General features: G+C 41.1%; 1 protein-coding gene across 1 annotated transcript; it reads left to right on the top strand.

Moving 5' to 3' along the window:
- Window positions 1-20,379: 20,379 nt before the first annotated feature.
- LOC109870755 (reticulon-4 receptor-like 2) lies at window positions 20,380-22,021 on the top strand. The gene has a single exon (XM_020461368.2). It carries the CDS (start codon window positions 20,380-20,382, stop codon window positions 21,391-21,393), a length of 1,014 nt encoding a protein of 337 aa, XP_020316957.1. The 3' UTR covers window positions 21,394-22,021.
- The last annotated feature ends 740 nt before the right edge of the window (window positions 22,022-22,761 follow it).

Below are 22,761 nucleotides of genomic sequence, written 5' to 3'. Positions count from 1 at the left end.
CTTACTCCTGGATGCGCTCCTCGACCCTAATAACAAGGGTACCTTCTCCTGCTGACTCCATAACGATTGGGGTGCGTGATTCTGTCAGGCGGTGGGTGTAGCTGGTGCATGAAGTCAGGCGCAGGAGAGCAGAGATAAGTGAACAACACACTTTAATAAAGGCAAAAGCACAAAGTAACAAACCCAATGTGCGAACAAAATAACGGTTGCCACTAAACACGGGTAAAACAGCACCCGGGAATAAACCAGACGGAAACGTACCGACCTAACAATAAACAATCAAGTACAAAGACATGGGGGAAAAAGAGGGCTAAATACACAACACATAATGAGGGAAATGAAACCAGGTGTGTGGGAAAACAAGACAACACAAATGGAAAATTAAAAATGGATCAGCGATGGCTAGAAGACCGGCGACGTCGACCGCCGAACAAGGAGAGGCATCAACTTCGGCAGAAGTCGTGACACAGAGAGTCTGAAAAACAGCTTTTATCTCAATGCCATTAGACTGCTACACTGAGAGGATGCTGCATACATAGAAACTCACTAGTCACTTTAAACAATGCCACTTTAATAATGTTGACATATCTTACTCATCTCATATGTATATACTGTGTCTTATACCATCTATTGCATCTTGCCTATTCTGCTCGGCCATCACTCATCCATATATTTATGCAGTATGTACATATTCTTATTCATCCCTTTAGATTTGTGTTTTAGGTAGTTGTTGGGGAATTGTTAGATTACTTGTTAGATATTACTGCCCTGTTGGAGCTAGAAAACAAGGATTTCGCTACACTTGCATTAACATCTGCTAAACATGTGTCTGTGACCAATAACATATGATTTGATTTGATTTGAATGACAGGAAAGACTTCCAGAAACAAAATGTTGTGCTGCCCTTATGCGCTAACTCCTATACAAGTTAACAACGTAAGAGGTCATGTAGCCCAATGATGACATGTACAGAGAAAAGTACAGTAACTGGCTAGCATGTACAGCATTCACAAATCAACAGATAAAAAGTTCATTAATGACTGGAATACATACATATCACAAAGGGAATGTACAGCATATATCGGGCATGGAACTATTCACATGGTGTGTAATTATACAACATGAAATTCAACACTTGTTACAGTGGACAATCTTTTTAGGGAGAATAAGCATATTAGCAAAAGTCTGTGAATTTGTAAGTCTTAGGTCAAAACATGGACAGCCATTTTGAACGAAAGGCTGAACACAAAAACTATGATTTTGAAAAGATTGTCATTTCCATTCTTACTTTAGAAAGGAAAAACAACCGATATGTATGTTACAAAGTCTGAAACAGACTTTCAAGTCTTAAAGATTTCTCCATCAAGTTCAGTGATCTGGCTCAATTCATCTTCCTCCAACGTCACTGCAGAATTAGGCACCAACATACTGTACATACATGGATGTTTCTATCTGGAGAAAGCTGGCATCACGATTTATGCTATTTTCTTAATCATCTCTTTTGGGACTATTGTCTTGGAGCAGCTTCTACATCTACCTGAGAAGGTACTTCTGCCGAATGCTTACATACAAGCCCTTAACCAACAATGCAGTTTTAAGAAAATAGAGTTAAGAAAATATTTACTAAATATACACCTAAAGTAAAACATAAAATAAAAAGTAACACAATAAAATAACAATAACGAGGCTATATACAGGGGGTACCGGTACTGAGTCAATGTGGGGGGGGGGGGGTACAGGTTAGTCGAGGTAATTTGTAAATGTAGGCAGGGGTAAGGTGACTATGCATAGATAATAAACAGTGAGTAGCAGCTGTGTAAAAACAAAAGGGGATGGTGGTGGGGCGTTGTCAATGCAAAATGTCCAGGTGTCCAGTTGATTATTTGTTCAGCAGTCTTATGACATGGGGGTAGAATCTGTCAAGGAGCCTTTTGGACCTAGACTTGATGTTCCGGTACCGCTTGCCGTGTGGTAGCAGAGAGAAAGGTCTATGACCAGGGTGATTTTTTTGGGCCTTCTTCTGACACAGTGCTACAGAGCCAGATGAGGGTAACAGGTTTAGTCCAGACTGCTCATTATGGACAATCAGGGTGATGTTTGCTGATGTACAGTACTAGGACTGGTTGTTTTATCCCGGTCACATTTTCCTCTGTGTTTGGCCTATGCAGCTCTGTGTGTTCCTGGGGTTCTCTCCATATGTCTTCAGACAGAGGGTGGTGTCTCTCTTAGAGGGAGTTTTCAAGCTATGTAATAAGAGGGTTATACTGTAATGTCATGAACTGTTCACTGTATTCAACATTTATTTTATTTTAGTAAGACGTCCTTGGTCGGAACATAATTTGAATGTGGTGTGCTAGATAGCTAATACTAATGCTAGGCTAATTGTTTATAGCTTATTGGCTAATTATATTTCAGTAGCTGCATGCCCTCTCTTCAGCAAGCTATGTAGGCCTCCAGACAAATAGATGCAAAACACTCCCCACTTTACATGCTCAATGGAAGTACGATACGGTCAGTTTAAAATAAGTAAACTAGGTCACTAGCCACCTAAAAAACATGCCCCTGTTGACACTGTATGTAAAATAATCTCATCATCAAGACCTTGGGATGGTAAACTGAGAGAGCCATTATTCATTCCATGATTGAGTTATTCAAGAGAGATCTCCAGAAAGCAGATTTTGAAGATGGATGACCATGTCTTCGCAGCAATAAGTGGACCCATTTCTTTTTCTGCTATAGTACTGAACATTGTCTTCTCTTTTTGTCTCCTATGTCCTCCAAGTGTGCAGGGGGTGAACCTTCAGCAGCCTCTAAAAGTCCTCCTGGTTTCTATGGTGATTTTCAGTTTTTTACACCAAACAACTATAATGTTCTTTGTTTGTCAAGTTGCAACCACTCCTTTTGTCTATGGACTTTATTTGACCCTGAAGCAATTATTCTACTTCACCAATGTGGTCAACCTGTCTTCAGTGACCTGGCTCAGCATCCTCTACTACGTCAACATTGTGCCTAACAACGGACAACTTTTCATCTGGATAAAGAGACACATCAAGAATGTGGTGTACTTTGGTCTGGTTGCAGACCGGGGTATTGTTCTAACTGCAGGGGTATTGGACTATGTGTCTACACTCAGGCCAGAAGAACAACCCTTGAATTCATCGTCCTCTTTCAACGTCACTGCAGAATTAAGCAGTGATAGGGATGTATTTTTCTATCTGGGGAAAATATGCACTGTAATATATTCATTTCATCTCCTCATCTCTTTTGGGACTATGATTCTGTCTTGGAGCAGCACCTACATTTACCTGCGAAGGCACATGACGAGGATGGAGGAGAGTAGCAGTCCTTTCTCCCAGCCCCAGTTTCAAAGCCAGATGAGGGTCACTGTAACAGGTTTAGTCCAGGCAGCGCTGTTTTTCCCCTACTGTCTGTTAATAATTACTCTGGTAGTTACGCACAGTCTGCCAGGTTATAATGACTTTGATCCCAATGATAACATCCAGACTACAGTTTCCTCACTGTTTGGCCTGTGCAGCTCTGTGTGCCTGGGATTCTCTCAATCTGTTTTCAGACAGAGGGTGGTATCTCTCTTAGAGGGAGTTTTCAAGCAATGTAATAACCTTAATGGGTAAATGTTTTGTGTTCTATTTTAAGAATAGAATTTCCATTACTCTAAGGGGCTGTTTCCCGGACACTGTTTAAGTCTACTAGTAGATGAAAAAGCATGTTCAATGGAGATTCTACAGGACTATGCCTTATCAGTGTCCGGGTAATTGGCACTAAATAGTACTTGAATGAACTTTCTTGGTAATTAATTGTGGTGATGGGTGCAAGTCACAGACGATAGTTTGTATTAGCATTAGAACTAGCCCAGACAAATAAGGTATGTTATTTTACAGAAGGCACATCTGGTGATTAGTTTTTTTATTGTAGTAAACTATGCAAAACTTCAGGTTGAGTTGAAGTGTAACAACATGCCTCATGAATTTCATTTGATGTCAGGATTTACATGAACTATTAGAATTTGTCTTTGGTAAATTAGTATGTAAATACTGTAAGTTAGGACTAAATTCCACCAGGTTTCAGTCATAAAGTTAGAATTTTTGAGAGACAAAGTGAGACAAAGAGACTGGGTCACTGTCCATCATCGGTCTTCTGGTGAACGTTTTCTATCTCCTCTTTATGTTGGCACCTGGGAAGGATGCAGAGAGAACTTTGCGTCAGCCCGTGAAACTCCTATTGGGATGCAGTTTGGTGCTTCGAATGTCTGAGCTTGTGATACTCTTTGCGGCGCAGTACTACAACATTCTGGAATATTTGGTGAGGTTGGTCATGTTGGCTTGCATGTCCTCATGAGTATGGCGTCTTCTACCATCGTCTTCTACCACACCAAGATCGTCCCAAACCAGCGACCACTCTCCGTCTGGGTGAGGAGGAACATCAATGCAGCTGTCTATGGTGGCCTTATTGTTGACACACTCTACCTTAGTACAAAATGTGTAATTGTTGTAGGTTGTGTTGGTCAAATGATTGGCGAATGGAATTAGGTGGATTGCCTATAAATGTAGAATTGTGTGAAATATTTCAAATGTGTTTTCCATTAGGTTTGTTTAGTTTCAGGGTTTTAGTTAGTATTATATGCATTCTATTACAGATTTAAAAAAATAAGAAACACACTTATCGTTATATACTCTGATAACATTTCTGTCTGAAGGCAGTTTTTGGGATTTAATAACAATATTATAGGGATTGCATTGGTAGGATGTGTTATGTGGTGTAGGCCATACATCACAATAAGACTAAATCAATTGCACAACTGGACACTCTTTAGAAAATTAAATAGGCTGACATGCCTATTTCTACATCTGTTATACCACCAACTGTTGCTGTACAAATACACAGTCTATACGTTTATATAAATTGAACTTTTTTTTAGCGTACACGCACACACACACACACACTGATATTCTGATAAATTAGCTATGGTTCAAATAGCATCTCCCATTAACTTTAGCAAGGTTTGCATGGAGTTGCTTAACACATATTTCACATATGGGGCATCAGGTAGTCTCGTGGTTAGAGTGTTGGGCCAGTAACAAAAAGATTGCTGGATCGAATCCCCTAGCTGACACGGTCAAAATCTGTCGTTCTTCCCCTGAACAAGGCAGTTAACCCACTGTTCCCCGGGAGGCCGTCATTGTAAATAATAATTCTTAAATGACTTGCCTAGTTTTTTAAATAAAGATTCAATTAAAATTATATATATATATTTATTTATTTATTTTATTTTATTTTACCTTTATTTAACCAGGTAGGCAAGTTGAGAACAAGTTCTCATTTACAATTGCGACCTGGCCAAGATAAAGCAAAGCAGTTCGACAGATAAAACGACACAGAGTTACACATGGAGTAAAAACAAACATACAGTCAATAATGCAGTATAAACAAGTCTATATACAATGTGAGCAAATGAGGTGAGAAGGGAGGTAAAGGCAAAAAAGGCCATGATGGCAAAGTAAATACAATATAGCATTTATAAGGTTGACGTAGTCTAATATATATACCCATTATATATGTAATTGAATTATGTTTTGAGCTGTGACAGAAATGCTGTGTGGTTTCACTGTTACCGTTGGTGTGACATTAATATATCAAGGGCATGTTTGAGTCTGCACTTAAAGAAATGGAAAGTTTTACATAATAAGTTAGCACACACCACAATTATTTAAATAATAGATTTAACGTTTTCTAACACAATTAAACATAGTCAGGAAATTACACTGTAGGAAAAGTGTTGAGACCATCCAATATATTCAAACCGCAGCCTCTAAATTGAAAAATGTATCACTTTCTGAGAGGGATTAGAAAAGCACTCCACACACTGTGGTCGCAGCATAACATGAGAAAGACTTATTTGAGATAAGAAATAAAAAATATTGCCTCATGGAAAGCAGCAGAAGAGTCTCAGGCAGAAATAACTGATTGTAATGTATGCCATAAAGTGTGGCACAATGATTTAATCTGATTGGTGCCTGTACACATATAGTGTGTAACCTTTATTTAACTAGGCAAATCAGTTAAGAACAAATTCTTATTTACAATGACGGCCTACACCGGCCAAACCCGGACGACGCTGGGTCAATTGTGCGCCGCCCTATTGGACTCCCAATCACGTCCGGTTGTGATACAGCCTGGAATCGAACCGGGGTGTCTGTAGTGACGCCTCAATCACTAAGATGCAGTGTCTTAGACCGGCTGCACCACTCAGGATTCCATATAATGACTCTTAACTACAAACATCCTGTCGTTAATTTACAATTAATGTAACTAATATATTCAGCGTTGTAGATGGGTGAGAAACATGTAATTAAATACCTATACGACAAGCATGTACGCACGCTGTGGAACGTATGCAGGCAGGCAGGCAGGCAGGCAGGCAGGCAGGCAGGCAGGCAGGCAGGCAGGGCGTGACAACATTTTTATGCCATCAACTCCATCGCCATTATTGTAGTAATTACAACTATAGCCATACTATCAATGACAAGTGTGTGTGTGTGTGTGTGTGTGTGCGTGCGTCCGTGTGTAATCCTCTGAGATAGCCAATCAGAGGTCTGTCTGGGCCTGCCTGTCCATGGGAATGTAGCACTTGTTGTTTTCCGTCATTGCAATAAGCAAGCATCCATCTAATGCATGTGGAGAATGCACTAATGTTACAGATGAGGCAAAATTATGCAGCCAAAAACCTGAACGTTGGTTGGATAATCAAGTGTATTGGTATATTGACATAAACACCAGTTTGCTAGCAGCAGAGGAATACATACTCTGACAAAAAAGCATTAGGACTTTTATACAAAACATGCTACAACAGGCTATAACAACTACCAAATTGTCCGACAGAAAGGTACAAATCCATAGTCAGAACTGCATCTGATATATTTACAATTAAGGAAATGAAATAACACAAAGGAGTGCCTGCAGCAGACTATCAAGTGGCAATGAAAAGGCGAGCCATGCAAATAGATGGTCCTTTTAGTACACTCTGTAAATAGACCTATATGGTGTTTTATGCATATACTAACTTTCACCAAATGTGTGACCAAATGAAAATGGGACAGCCATTTCAATCTGTAATGTACAGGGTAGGCTACAGGGCAGCTATATGTCAGGGGTACCAGCTGCTTCTCTTGTTCATGGGTCTAATTGTTTTGGGTGTTTTAAAATCGCATCTGATTAAAGTTGGAAGACATTAAAGCAGGGAAGATTGCAGGGCTATTCATCAAGTTGAAGTTCAGCCTCATTGCATTGTTTATCATTTTCAACAGGTTCATTTGACTTGAATAAAAAAGGCTTTTACTAGGGATGGAAAGAGGCTCAGCAATATTGAAGTGGGAAAGTAATTATACCTTGGGTCATAATTTCATATTCTGTCGTTGTCAGACATGCATATAAATGTACTTATAGAGGCCAAGAATGGAAAGAGATGGTTCATGTTTATGTATGAGAGAGAGGGAGAGGGGAGAGGGAGAAAGAGAGAGAGGGGGAGGGAGAAAGAGAGAGAGAGAGGGGGAGGGAGAGGGAGAAAGAGAGAGAGGGAGAGGGAGAGAGAGGGAGAGGGAGAAAGAGAGAGAGGGAGAGGGAGAGGGAGAGAGAGAGAGGGGGAGGGAGAGGGAGAAAGAGAGAGAGGGAGAGGGAGAGAGAGGGAGAAAGAGAGAGAGGGAGAGGGAGAGGGAGGGAGAGGGGGAGGGAGAGGGAGAAAGAGAGAGAGGGAGAGGGAGAGGGAGAGAGAGGGAGGAGAGGGAGAAAGAGAGAGAGGGGGAGGGAGAGGGAGAAAGAGGGGGAGGGAGAGGGAGAAAGAGAGAGAGGGAGAGGGAGAAGAGTGAGAGGGAGAGGGAGAAAGAGAGAGAGGGGGAGGGAGAGGGAGAAAGAGGGGGAGGGAGAGGAGAAAGAGAGAGAGGGAGAGGGAGAAAGAGGGAGAGGGAGAAAGAGAGAGAGGGGGAGGAGAAAGAGGGAGAAAGAGGGAGGGAGAGAGAGAGAAAGAGAGAGAGGGAGAGGGAGAAAGAGTGAGAGGAGAGGGAGAAAGAGAGAGAGGGAAGGGAGAGGAGAAAGAGGGGGAGGGAGAGGGGAGAAAGAGAGAGAGGGAGAGGGAGAAAGAGAGAGACGGGAGGGAGAGGNAGAAAGAATGATAAAGAAAGAGAGGGAGGGAGGAGAGAAAGAATGAATAAGGAAGAGGGGGGAGGGAGGAGAGAAAGAATGAATAAAGAAAGGAGGGAGGGAGGAGAGAAAGAATGATATAAAGAAAGAGAGGGAAGGGAGGAGAGAAAGAATGATAAGAAAGAGAGGGAGGGAGGAGAGAAAGAATGATTAAAGAAAGAGAGGGAGGGAGGAGAGAAAGAATGATAAAGAAAGCGAGGGGAGGGAGGAGAGAAGAATGATAAAGAAAGAGAGGGAGGGAGGAGAGAAAGAATGATTAACGAAAGAGAGGGAGGGAGGAGAGAAGAATGATAAGAAAGAGAGGGAGGGAGGAGAGAAAGAATGATAAAGAAAGAGAGGGAGAGAGGAGAGAAAGAATGATAAGAAAGAGAGGGAGGAGAGGAGAGATAAGAATGATAAGAAAGAGAGGGAGGGAGGAGAGAGAAGAATGATAAAGAAAGAGAGGGAGGAGGAGAGAAAGAATGATTAAAGAAAGAGAGGGAGAGAGGAGAGAAAGAATGATAAAGAAAGAGAGGGAGGGAGGAGAGAAAGAATGAATAAAGAAAGAGAGGGAGGGAGGAGAGAAAGAATGAATAAAGAAAGAGAGGGAGGGAGGGAGGAGAGAAAGAATGATTAAAGAAAGAGAGGGAGGGAGGAGGAGAGAAAGAATGATTAAAGAAAGAGAGGGGGGAGAGGGAGAGAAAGAATGATAATTAAGAAGAAGGAGGGAGGGAGGAGAGAAAGAATGATTAAAGAAAGAGAGGGAGGGAGGAGAGAGAAAGAATGATAAAGAAAGAGAGGGAGGGAGGAGAGAAAGAATGATAAAGAAAGAGAGGGAGAGAGGAGAGAAAGAATGATTAAAGAAAGAGAGGGAGGGAGGAGAGAAAGAATGATAAAGAAAGAGAGGGAGGGAGGAGAGAAAGAATGATTTAAAGAAGAGAGGGAGAGAGGAGAGAAAGAATGATAAAGAAAGAGAGGGAGAGAGGAGGAGAGAAAGAATGATAAAGAAGAGAGGGACGGGAGGAGAGAAAGAATGATAAAGAAGAGAGGGAGGGAGGAGAGAAAGAATGATAAAGAAAGAGAGGGAGGGGGAGAGAAAGAATGATATAAAGAAAGAGAGGGAGGGAGAGAGAAAGAATGATAAAGAAAGAGAGGGAGGGAGGAGAGAAAGAATGATTAAAGAAAGAGAGGGAGGGAGGAGAGAAAGAATGATAAAGAAAGAGAGAGAGAAAGAGGGGAGAGAGAGAGAAAGAATGATAAAGAAAGAGAGGGAGGGAGGAGAGAAAGAATGATTAAAGAAAGAGAGGGAGAGAGGAGAGAAAGAATGATAAAGAAAGAGAGGGAGAGAGGAGAGAAAGAATGATAAAAGAAAGAGAGGGAGAGAGGAGAGAAAGAATGATAAAGAAAGAGAGGGAGGGAGGAGAGAAAGAATGATAAAGAAAGAGAGGGAGGGAGGAGAGAAAGAATGATAAAGAAAGAGAGGGAGGGAGGAGAGAAAGAATGATAAAGAAAGAGAGGGAGGGAGGAGAGAAAGAATGATAAAGAAAGAGAGAGAGAAAGAATGATAAAGAAAGAGAGGGAGGGAGGAGAGAAAGAATGATAAAGAAAGAGAGAGAGAGAGGAGAGAAAGAATGATAAAGAAAGAGAGGGAGGGAGGAGAGAAAGAATGATAAAGAAAGAGAGGGAGGGAGGAGAGAAAGAATGATAAAGAAAGAGAGGGAGGGAGGAGAGAAAGAATGATAAAGAAAGAGAGGGAAATGAAGAGACTGAAGCTTTCAATAGTCTAATCAAAACTTTGTGAACATCTTTGTAACAATATTACTCAAATGGTTGCCAAGCAACGTGTGACAGTTGATAATTATAGTGGCCTTACATGCTAGTCCATACATGCTAGTCCATACATGCTAGGCCATACATGCTAGGCCATACATGCTAGGCCATACATGCTAGGCCATACATGCTAGGCCATACATGCCAGTCCATACAGTACAAACTAGACCAAACATGCTAGTCCATACATGGTAGGCCATACATGCTGGTCCATACACGCTAGTCCATAGATGCTAGGCCATACATTCTAGTTCATATTAGTTCCTACAGTATTATCCATACCTGCTAGGCCATGCACGGTAGGCCATACATACTAGTCCATACATACTAGTCCATACACATTAGCCCCTACATGCTAGTCCATACATGCTAGGCCATACATGCTAGTCCATGCATGCTAGTCCATACACAGTAGTCCATAGATGCTATTCCATTCATTATAGTCCATGCTAGTCCACACATGATAGGCCATACATTCTAGTTCATATTAGTCTATACATGCTAGGCCATACATACTAGGCATTACATGCTAGTCCATACATACTAGTCATTACATGCTAGTCCATACATACTAGTCATTACATGCTAGTCCCATACATGCTAGGCATTACATGCTAGTCCCATACATGCTAGGCATTACATGCTAGTCCCATACATGCTAGGCATTACATGCTAGTCCCATACATGCTAGGCATTACATGCTAGTCCATACATACTAGTCATTACATGCTAGTCCATACATACTAGTCATTACATGCTAGTCCCATACATGCTAGGCATTACATGCTAGTCCCATACATGCTAGGCATTACATGCTAGTCCATACATACTAGTCATTACATGCTAGTCCATACATACTAGTCATTACATGCTAGTCCCGTACATGCTAGGCATTACATGCTATTCCCATACATGCTAGGCATTACATGCTAGGCATTACATGCTAGTCCCATACATGCTAGGCATTACATGCTAGTCCCATACATACTAGTCATTACATGCTAGTCCATACATACTAGGCATTACATGCTAGTCCCATACATGCTAGGCCATACATTCTAGGCTGTATATGTTAGTTCATGCAGTACATACCAGACTTATTAGTCCATACATGCTAGGCCATACATGCTAGGCCATACATGCTAGGCCATATGCACTAGTCCATACACTCTAGTCCATACAAGCTAGTCCTTACAAACTAGTCCATACATGCTAGTCCTTACACGTTAGTCCATACATGCTAGGCCATACATGCTAGGCCATACATGCTAGTCCAAACAAGCTAGTCCATAAATGCTAGGCCATGCATACTAGGCCATACATTCTAGTCTATACAGTACATACTAGTCCTTTCATGCTAGTCCATACATGCTAGTCCATACACACTAGGCTACACATGCTAGTCCATACATACTACTCCATATACGTTAGTCCATACATGCTTGGCCATGCACGCTAGCCTATACACGCTAGTCCACACACGCTAGTCCATACATGGTAGGACATACAGTACATACCAGGCCATACATTCTAGTCCATACATGGTAGGCCATACAGTACATACTAGGCCATACATTCTAGTCCATAAATGGTAGGCCATACAACAACTAAGTGCTCTTGTAAACACAATGTGCATAGGACTCAATACCTCTGTAGGCCCTCCACATGTGTCCCCACCCCTGTTGAAAATGTGACAACTTGACAAAGTGACGTCCATCGCCACCAGAGGGGAAACACATCACTTCTGCTCAGGCAGGTATTTTTAGACGAGGAGATCAGCACGCTGCTAGAGGAGAGAGCAGAGACAGAGAAGGTTTCACTGCGTGTGGCACGAAACCGATGGATTTGGATGTTTAGACTAACTTAGAATCATATCAACTAAAAGTAGGACGCGTCTCTCTAGTCTCTAATCACCTGACATAAAAATTCTGTTTGAAAACTGGTTTCAAGGTTAATTTGAGTAAAAGTTTGTTGAAACACATAATGTGAGAAATAGATTGAGATAAGACTATGTTTGCTTAATGGCAATCTAGACGTTCAGATGTGACTATATTCCCACAGTTTATTACAATATCTTGTTCCTTATTGATCTCTTATACACATCATTTGTACATCTCCGTAGTGTCCATTCATTCACAATGTTTTCTTTCTTTTGTGTCAAAATATCAAAAGAAACATGATGCATACGTTTAGATGTGTTTTATAAAATACACTGATGGATATTATGCTATTCATTATGTCTTATTGATTTTCTATATATTTCTCCTCAATCCTTGATAAATCCCCTCTGGAATGAGAAGGTCAAATAATGGAAGATATGTAAGGTAGCACATGATATGCCTCCATAGGCTTTCGATTCGTTATTTGACAGAGAATGGCATTGGGCCAAATTGATCTATTGTAGATATTCCAGTGCCACTCGGTGGACTGCCATTTCTCATACTACTTTCTGGCATTGTATTTATCATGATAATCTGTGAATTTGAAACATTTGGATTAAAGTTATGCTAACCCCACTAAGGACCTCTGACCTCACACATCAAAATAAGTGAAATACTAAATAGTGCATAGTAAGTGAAACACATACATTTGGCGTTACCATATTCTATCTCAATCACGTCATGCTGCTTGCTTAGAGAGTATCGCTTCCTCCTGATTCGACTCACACAAAGGTTCGAACTCAAGACCTCTGCCTTGCTTGCACAATTGACTTGTCCTCCTGAAGCGTCTTACCAGCTATTCGGCGGTGCAAATGGGGACACTTCAGGCTGAGGAGTGAGTTTCATAAATCCCCATGTGCTACAGTACATTCACCCCACAGACTTACTCCACAGCAACCCCCGTGTTGGGCTGAGTGGGTTACGGCACCATTTGTAACTGCCGTCACGATGCTTGCTTATCGAGTACCACTTCCTCCTGATTCAGATCACACCAAGGAACTCTGCCTTGCTTGCACACATGTCCGCCCTCCCGAAGCGTCTTAGCCTACAAGCTAACTATTCAATGGCGCAAATGTGGACACGTCATGCAGGCTGAGGAATGAGTTGCACACATCCCCAGGTGCTACATCAGCACACAGTCCCAACCCACTGGGTAAAAACTGGTTGAATCATTGTTGTTTCAAACGTAATTTGTCAACATATTGAGATGCAGAATCCACGTGGAAAATACATTGGATTGAATAAAGTCATCAACGTAAACTGTTGTTTTGAGGGTGAAATTTCAACCACAGGATTATGTCATCATAGTAACTAAATTTCAAAATAGAGAAACCTTGTATAAAATATATGGAATTTGGACATTTAAAACAACATCAGATATTCAACGTTATATCCACTATCAGGAAATAAAAAACCTTAGGCTGGTCAGCATCTCCTACTGGAGATTTAATCTATCCACAGCTGCTCTTTGGTCTCCCATCCAGGGTTGTAACGAAGCCCAGCTTAGCTATGATATTTGGCATTGACTATTACCAATTTGCTATCGTGTCAATGATTGTTGAGAAATATCCACTTAAACACTTTATAGGTTCACTGTTGCTGTGTATGTCCTTCCAAAGGGTATGTTTATTAATAACAGAGCAAATTAAATCACTCATACATCATCAATGATGCTATTTAGGCCTACAGTATATAACATTTGCAAAATCATCAACAGCTATTGTTTCAATTCAACCCATAATTAAACTAAAACTATACAATAAAATAGGCCTAGGTTTTCAAGCTCTGGTTGATTTAAAGTGTAATGATATTTAGTGAGATTGAATTGTGTTTGGTTGTCAACGCAACCAAATATTAACATTTGAAGGCTTTAATTCCAGTTTGTTTACAAATTAATAATTAATATGTTGGATTCACGTCTCCATCCCAACCAAAAATCTTATTTAAATAATACGATTTTAAATAAAATTGAAATAAGATCATCTACATTTATTTAGAGCAATGTTTCCCAACCCTGTTTCCCAACCCTGTTCCCCAACCCTGTTTCCCAACCCTGTTCCCCAACACATTTTAGTTGTAGCCCTGAACAAACACATCTAATTCAGCTCACTGAGGGCTTGATGATTTGTTGACAAGTTGAATCAGGTATGCTTGTCCTGGGTTACAATGCAAATGTGTACTGTTGGGGGTACTCAAGGACCAGGGTTGGGAAACACTGATATAAAGTACATGTAAAGTTTGATGTGATTTAGTGATTAAGATTTTCGGTTGAGAAGGAGATGTGAATCCAACATATAAATGATTAATTTGTAGACAAACTGGAATTATGGCAGACCAAATCAGTGGCTGAGATTGAACTCTCTACCTGATTTTAAATAGCCTTCAAATGTTGATATTTGTTTGTGTTGACAACCATACACAATTCAATATCACTTTTGAAATATACTATTAACTTGTCAAAATATTAACAAATTATTTCTGGTATTCACGTCTCCAGCTCAAGCAAAAATAACGATTACAGAATTGGGGGTTTAAACCAGATTAAGACAGTTCCATCTGAGCGATGGAGCTATCCAAGCAGTAGACACATCTCCTTTAAGTAGGTTAAGTTGGTTGCATTGGGGGTAGTATCCTGCATGCGGGATGGGTAGTATTAAGTTAACCAGGGATTCAAGAATCTTAGCTTATCAAGGTAGTCTTGAAATGGTGTGATAGTTGTCAAGATCATTTGTATCCCCAACCTTATGGAGTGTCAGCTCATATGCGGATTTCCATGCTTTTGGGATACTTCCTGATAATAATGTTAAATTGAAAATGTGGGCTACTGAGCCAGCATTAATGGGTGCTGCACACTTAAGAAGACAAGGCTCCAAATGATCAGCCTCTGTAGATTTGTTTTTGTCTAATGTTAACATCCAGGACTTCTTTATCATTGAATTTCCAAAAAGAAAACTCCTGACTAGTATTTTCAGAATCATTCAATATATGTTGACCATCTACATCCAAACTACTCTTTTCAAGAGCTGGCTTTGAAATACATTCAAATATAAAGCTTGCAGAGATAAATGGTGATTAAATGCATTAATGATATCACATTTTGTCAGTAATAGGCCAGAATCTAAATACATTTCAGGGAAGAGAAGAGGAGACACAACACTTAAGTGATTTAAATAACAGCTTTCCAGAATTTAGCTGGGTTCCCTGTACATTAATCTGTTGTATTACTACAAAATAACTTTTCTATGGTTTTAAATAGTTTAAAGCAAGTTGATTGGAAATTCAACAAATTTTAAACTGTCTTTTTGAGTGGGTGAATATCGGTTGTAATCTCATTGTTCAATGTCTCAAATATTACCCAATTATCCACATTGAAATTATGTAATGTGCCCAGTGGGAAGCCTCACACTCAATTCTTCCTATGTCTAATGACAGCTCGACCAGCATTAATATCCCAAGCCCCAGATGGGATGGGTTAATTAAAAAGAGCTGGGAGAGCATGCATTGGAGCTGGGAAAAGTGCTGTACATTGTCAGTCATGGAGCTTCCTGTTCCACAGGAAGCAAACCTATGCTTTGTTCTCTGTCTACAGTATGTAAGAGGGCTCTTTATTTCAGAGGCACGTTCAATAGGCAGGCATATTCTTTTTAAATGTCCCTCTAGAGTCCTTGAGGACAGATGAGGAGTCAGCGTTAGATCCTGCCTCGTTTAAGAGCTCAGATGAGGAGAAATGAAAAATCCACCCACAGCCCCAATTATCAGAAGAAAGAGACGCTTCATCGTCATTCATCTCATGCATGAGAGCTAATGACAGATGGTGAGACGTAACAGATAAGGAAATTACATTTTCCCCATGTGATCATTCATATCAGTCACAAGACAATAAGGAAAACGTCTATTCATTTTCATCTTTGTCATATCCAGATTGACCAGGAAGTTATGAATGCGAAGTAGCTCTGTTTAAAGATTGCAATGTGCATAATTAACAGCAAATTGTCAAGAAGGGTGTCACGTTCTGACCATCGTTCTTGTGTGTTTTCCTTGTTTTAGTGTTGGTCAGGACGTGAGCTCGGTGGGCATCTTTCAATAGAAGAGAACCGTTACAAAGGGAGTGTTTTTGAGACTTGAATCCTAAACCTGCATCACATCGAAAGGGATCACACATTTTCAGACCAAGATTATTCTCAGGGCACACACCATTCAGGTAAACATTTCCTATTGAGCAGCACCTTGACATTGCTTTCTCCACATTAGTATTGTAGTTCTTAATCCATTCAGTCTCATCACTTGCCAAAAAGGACCAGACACCATATTGATTAGTCATCCTTTGAAATGTGCAATGGGATGAGAAATGTCCCAATGCCCTCGATTCCTGTCTGAACAGACACACATAGAGACTACAGTCATTGTATCATGCTATTAGACTCCATTACTCTATGGAGAGCTCATTCTCTCTCATCTTCTGTGTTTTGCAACAAAGAATTGCCACAGTTATTCATCCCTCCCCACAGACTGCAGACAGTCTACCCAAACCTGCCCAGGCTCCAGTGCAGTCAGAGCAGAGCCGTGTGAATATACTGGCCTCTCCACCCAGAGGGATCTCCTCCTCCACAAAGTCAGGGAGTGAAAACAACAGTGACTAATGCCCATACACAGAGAGAAAAGTGTTGTAATTCTGAATCATTTATGGCCCTGCTTCACTTGTATTGGCACGGGGCGCTGCAAAGATGCACATCTAAATCATTGATTTTGTGAAAAGTAGACTTCAATGGTAAGTAAATGGATTTCATAAAACTTTGCGAGGTTGGACAGTGAGATGATATCTGCTAGAAGAGAGCACAGCGGCTCCATTTTTATATATATTTTTCTCCTGAAAGCAAAAGCTTAAGAATCTGCATGTGCCTGTAGCCTTGAAAAAAAACCCACTGAAGGACAAGAAGAAGCTTTAGTATCTGCCCTTGGTACAACTTGCACTTTCCATTCTCAATAATCAATCCTTATCTAATTAAGTGTTAAGGTTATGTACACCACTTTGCCTCTATCTCACGTGTTTTGGATGTTGTCTGGTCTTATATTACTGCTGACTAATTTTAATGTGTTGGTGAGAGGGATGACTGGTGTGATGTTATTATTGATGCCGATGCTACTGTGTGATTCTTGACGTAGTTGTTTCTTTGAGGACAAAAACAAAAACTCAGCTTTTAGTTGACGGTGCAGTGAAAAGCTATTTTATACAATGCAGATGTATTTAGAACTTTTCCTTTCAACAGAGTAGCCTGTGAAGTGGAATTAAACAACCAGTCTAATTTCATGTTGAAAGCTATCTGAAACCTAACCTGCCACAAACGGTGATGTATGTCATAGTTGTATACAGGATTACTGACATAGGACCAGGGGGGCCTTAACACACATCATACAAGCCCAGGATCGAAGGGCCAGTGCTGACAGATTATCAATGAAACTATTATACAACCTGCCAAAGGAGATGACCGACAGCACTACCACCATGTCAGAACACAACAACTGGAAAACACAACAACTTGAAAACAACAACTACTGGAATACACAACAACTGGAAAACACAACTGGAAAACAACAACTGGAAAACAACAACTAGATTTAACAACAACTAGATTTAACAACAACTGGAAAAAACAACAGCTGGACAACACAACAATTAGAACAAACAACAACTGGAAATCACCAACTGGAGAACAACAACAACTGGAAAAAACAACAGCTGGACAACACAACAATTAGAACAAACAACAACTGGAACAAACAACAACTGGAAAACACAACAACTGGAAAACAACAACAACTGGAAAACACAACAACTGGAAAACAACAACAACTGGAAAACACAACAACTGGAAAACAACAACAACTGGAACAAACAACAACTGGAAAACACAACAACTGGAAAACAACAACAACTGGAACAAACAACAACTGGAACAAACAACAACTGGAAAACACAACAACTGGAAAACAACAACAACTGGAAGACACAACAACTGGAAAACAACAACAACTGGAACAAACAACAACTGGAAAACACAACAACTGGAACAAACAACAACTGGAAATCACCAACTGGAGAACAACAACAACTGGAAAACAACAACAACTTGAAAACACAACAACTGGAAAGCACAACAACTGGAAAACAACAACTAGATTAAACAACAACTGGAAAAAACAACAACTGGAAAAAACAACAACTGGAAAACAACAACTAGATTAAACAACAACTGGAAAAAACAACAACTGGAAAACAACATCTAGATTAAACAACAGCTGGAAAACACAATAACTGGAAAACACAATAACTGGAAAAACACAATAACTGGAAAACACAATAACTGGAAAACACAATAACTGGAAAACACAATAACTGGAAAACACAGGTTGTTGATTTCAGTCTTGTGTTTTTTGTTTTCAGTATCAACCCACTGGGCACACACTGGTTGAATCAACATTGTTTCCTCGTCATTTCAATGAAATGACATTAAACCAACGTGGAAGTGATGTTGAATTGACGTCTGTGCCCAGTGGGAACCTTGACAGTGGTAATACATTGAGTTACTTTAAATTAAAACATCTTCGTATTTGTTTGCATAATAGAAGATGCAACCATTGCAATAGTAATTGTTTTATAATGCTAATGGAGAATTAATCATGAATAGCTTTTTTATCGCATCTAGGTATAGAAGCGCTTTACATTGTATAGGAGTAACTATTGTTTCTGCACTCACTGGTTTCCTTTAGCTACTGCTGTACATGGAGAAAAGGTTGTTCTGAACCAAACATTTATTCTCTTTCTCAAAACAAATCATTTTGGGGCAGTGCTTTGTATCATACTAGTTCTACTCAAAAGTCCTATTTGTATAGATCTATGAATTGCCATAATAATGTCTTCCATTGCTTATTTATAGTTGCTTTGTCTTCCTCTTTTTGCAAGTCAAGTGCTACCACGTGGCAATGCTGCCATCTGCTGTGTTTGTCTCTTAATGAAACCCACTCAGGAAGCCAGCACAACAGCCTTCAGTCTAAATACAAAAATAGATGGGTTAAATGTCATGGTGAAATGAATTGCAATTACACAATATCCTTGCTGATCACGCTGGTAGGAATTTCCTGGGTGGTCTGCATGTTTTCCCTGATAGAGTCTGGTTTGATATTCAGCACTCATCTGCTCCCATGGTGTTTTGCCCCAGCTCACAGTGGTTGAGTAATGAACCTCTTTTCCAATCATGTTTCCTCCACTTGATAGCTGGGCTGGGTTTAGCTGTGGGGATCCAGCACAGCACATCTTTATGGAGCAGAGGAGCAGCCGACTCCAGGATCCAGGCAGCTAGCAGCATACTCCTGCTCTCTGCTGGGTTTACAGAGTAAGCATGTGACTTCTAAATGACACGGAGTGAAATAAGGTCTAATCTACAAGGAGTGGAATAACAATGTAGCTGAAGTAACCACGTGTGCAACACTTAATGATGCTGGTAAAGATAACAGACAGCTGCTGTGTCTGTCATTGACTAGTCTACGTAGACCTTACTATCGAAAGTGTTGTTTATTGATGCGGTGCCATGTCTTCCTCCTCTTTCAAATCAAATCAAACGTTTATTGGTCGCATACACAGTTTAGCAGATGTTCTAGCGGGTGCAGTGAAATGCATGAGTTACTAGCTCCTAAGAATGCAATAAAGAACCACTCCACCGCCATCACTTCCATCTCCATTGGTACAGTATGTGACTTTGACCAGGCAGGGTGGAAAGTCGACTCTCTTCCTGCCACTGTGTGAATTATTCACACTGCCATTGTCAGAGTGGCCCTCACCTGTCAACAGGTGCACTAGAGAGGAGTGGAAGGGTTGAAGGGTGGAGGGGGAGGGGGGCTGTGAGCAGACCACCCCTTCTTTTCAGAGGTTGACAGATGGATCAGGTCAGTTGTCTGGTCTGTCTGCTCCGTGTGGTTCATCTGCTGTCAGTCCGGGATAGACGCAGACATATGCTACATGGTGTGCTGACTTTTACAATTAAGCTACCACAGACAACAGGTAAGGCGTGTTTTTTTTTTGCTTAATAGTGTGCTAAAATAAATTGCTGTTCCTGTCGCTTTGTCTGTTTGACATAACTGTTGTTAATTACAGGCTAACACTCTAAACCAGCTCAAGGTATTTTCAGCATACAGTGTTTGAACAGTTGTTGTTTTTAGACAGGGTAAAGTATCTGATGCTTTTCTCAAGCTTGTGGGAGTAGTGTTCACACAAACACCAACAAATAATTCACCGTCATATCATTTTCCAGGATATGTTGTGAAATGCATAAGCCTTTGTTCTTTTATTTATTTCAGGAACAGGATGGATCCATCCCATTGGTTCATATTCATCATGTATGTTATCACTTTTACATTCAAGAAAATGACTGCTTGCTATGACGGGTGCAGCTGCCTCACAGATATAAAATATATCAACTGTTCGGGTGGGAATCTTACCACTCCTCTTAGGAATGTCCCCCACAACACAGAGTACCTGGACCTGTCCAGAAACCTGTTGACAGTGGTCCAAGCAGGTTCATTTGGGACCCTGTGGAGCCTGAGGGTGCTCCTTTTAAAAGAGAACAACCTCAGCCATGTAGATGACGGAGCTTTCTCCTCCCTCCAGGGGCTGAGGAGGCTGGACCTGAGCGGTAACCACCTTTCTGCCCTGGGGCCTGGCTTCTCCCTGGGCCTTGAATCCCTAACCGAGCTCCTGCTGGATCACAACCATCTCACCGTCCTGGAGAGTGGGACCTTCCACAGCCTGGATAGCCTCCAGAAGCTGGACCTGAGCAGCAACCTAATCTCCACAGTAAAGCCCAGAGCCCTGGGTTACCTGACTGGCCTGCGCCAGCTCCACCTGGAGGGGAACCATCTAACCTCCCTGGGTTCAGGCCTCTTCTCCACACTGCGCTCCCTGGAGGTGCTGGGCCTTCGGGGGAACTTGATCAGCTCCACTGAGCCAGGAGTCTTCGCCCCTATGTCTTCCCTAACTCTGCTGGACCTGGCCCTCAACCGTCTAAGCACCTTGGGCTACAGGACCCTGTTGAGCATCCACACCCCCAGCCTCCATGTCCTGTTGGAGGGCAACCCCTGGCACTGTGATTGCGACCTGCAGAGGGTGTTCAGGAAGTTGTCCAGCATCCACAGGGTCTTCCTGGATGACTACCAGGAGCTGAGGTGCAGCCAGCCCACCGAGCTACAGGGCAGGTCCATGGGAGAAGTGGATGATGAGCTGTGTGTCGGAGAGACTGTGACAGTGCTCATTCTGACGGTCACCGTGGTGATCACCGTGGTAGCTGCCATTATCATGGCGGAGAAGAACAAGAAGAATAGCGTGGCTAAGAACTGGGAGGAGAGCGTGGGGCTGGACACCTACTGTGACAATTACAATTAAGGCTGTCACCTCCTCATGATACAATAATGAAAACTCACTGTGCCTCAGTTCCCAATGTGGTTAGATCTGATCTGATTAACAACATGGAATGCAAGCAGATTTTCTTTAGATAACTATAACTATTCTCAAAGAGATTCACCCTCTTAGCTTGTAGAATAGGAAATCTCGTATTGATTCCCTATATAAGGCAGTGAAAGACTTGCTTGACAAGTTACTATTTCGCTGTGACAGTTGACATGGCCACCGTTAGGGGCAGGATAACTAACCCATGCCTGCAGACTGCTCTTTAGTAATGCAATCATTACAGTACAATAAGGGAAGATGAGAGTTTAAAAGTTATTGACAAATTCCAATCATGCATATGTTTTGTAATCATTTCCTACACCTCAAAATGACAATGTTGATACATATATCCTTTACAGTGCCTTCAAAAACTATTAATACCCATAGACTGATTCCACATTTTGTTGTGTTGCAGCCTGACTACAACATGGTTTAAATAGAGTGTTTCTCTCACCCGTCTCCAAACAAAACCCCATAATGACCAAGTGAAAACATGTTTTTACAACTGTTTGCAAATTCATTGAAAATGAAAAATAGAAACATCAAATTCAAGGAAAATCAACATTTTTGCCCATTAAAATAACATCAAATTGATCAGAAATACAGTGTAGACATTGTTAATGATGTAAATAACTGTTGTAGCTGGAAACGGCTGTTTTTTTAATGGAATATCTACATAGGCGTACAGAGGCCCATTATCAGCAACCATCACTCCTGTGTTCCTATCGCACGTTGTGTTAGCTAATCCAAGTGAATCATTTTAAAAGGCTAATTGATCATTAGAAAACCCTTTTGTAATTATGTTAGTACAGCTGAAAACTGTTGTTCTGATTAAAGAAACAATAAAACTGTCCGTCTTCAGTCTAGTTGAGTATCTGGAGCATCAGCATTTGTGGGTTTGATTAAAGGCTCAAAATGGTCAGAAACAAAGAACTTTCTTCTGAAACTCGTCAGTCTATTCTTGTTCTTTGAAATGAAGGCTATTCCATGCGAGAAATTGCCAAGAAACTGAAGATCTGGTACAACACTGTGTACTACTCCCTTCACAGAACAGAGCAAACTGGCGCTAACCAGAACAGTAAAAGGAGTGGGAGGCCCCGGTGCACAACTGAGAAAGAGGACAAGTACATTAGAGTGTCTAGTTTGAGAAACAGATGCCTCATAAGTCCTCAACTGTATTTGTCCTCTTGCTCAGTTTAAAGCATTAACAATGTCTTGTGGCGTACAGCAGGTCAGCCACCAGGGGGAGACTCGTCGAGGCCATGGTGGCAGACGGAGTCTACATCACGAGGCGATGGCTCCCTC

Source organism: Oncorhynchus kisutch, linkage group LG26 (genome assembly GCF_002021735.2).
Source record: "Oncorhynchus kisutch isolate 150728-3 linkage group LG26, Okis_V2, whole genome shotgun sequence".
Lineage (NCBI taxonomy): Eukaryota > Metazoa > Chordata > Actinopteri > Salmoniformes > Salmonidae > Oncorhynchus > Oncorhynchus kisutch.
This window is presented reverse-complemented; position numbering and strand designations above follow the sequence as displayed.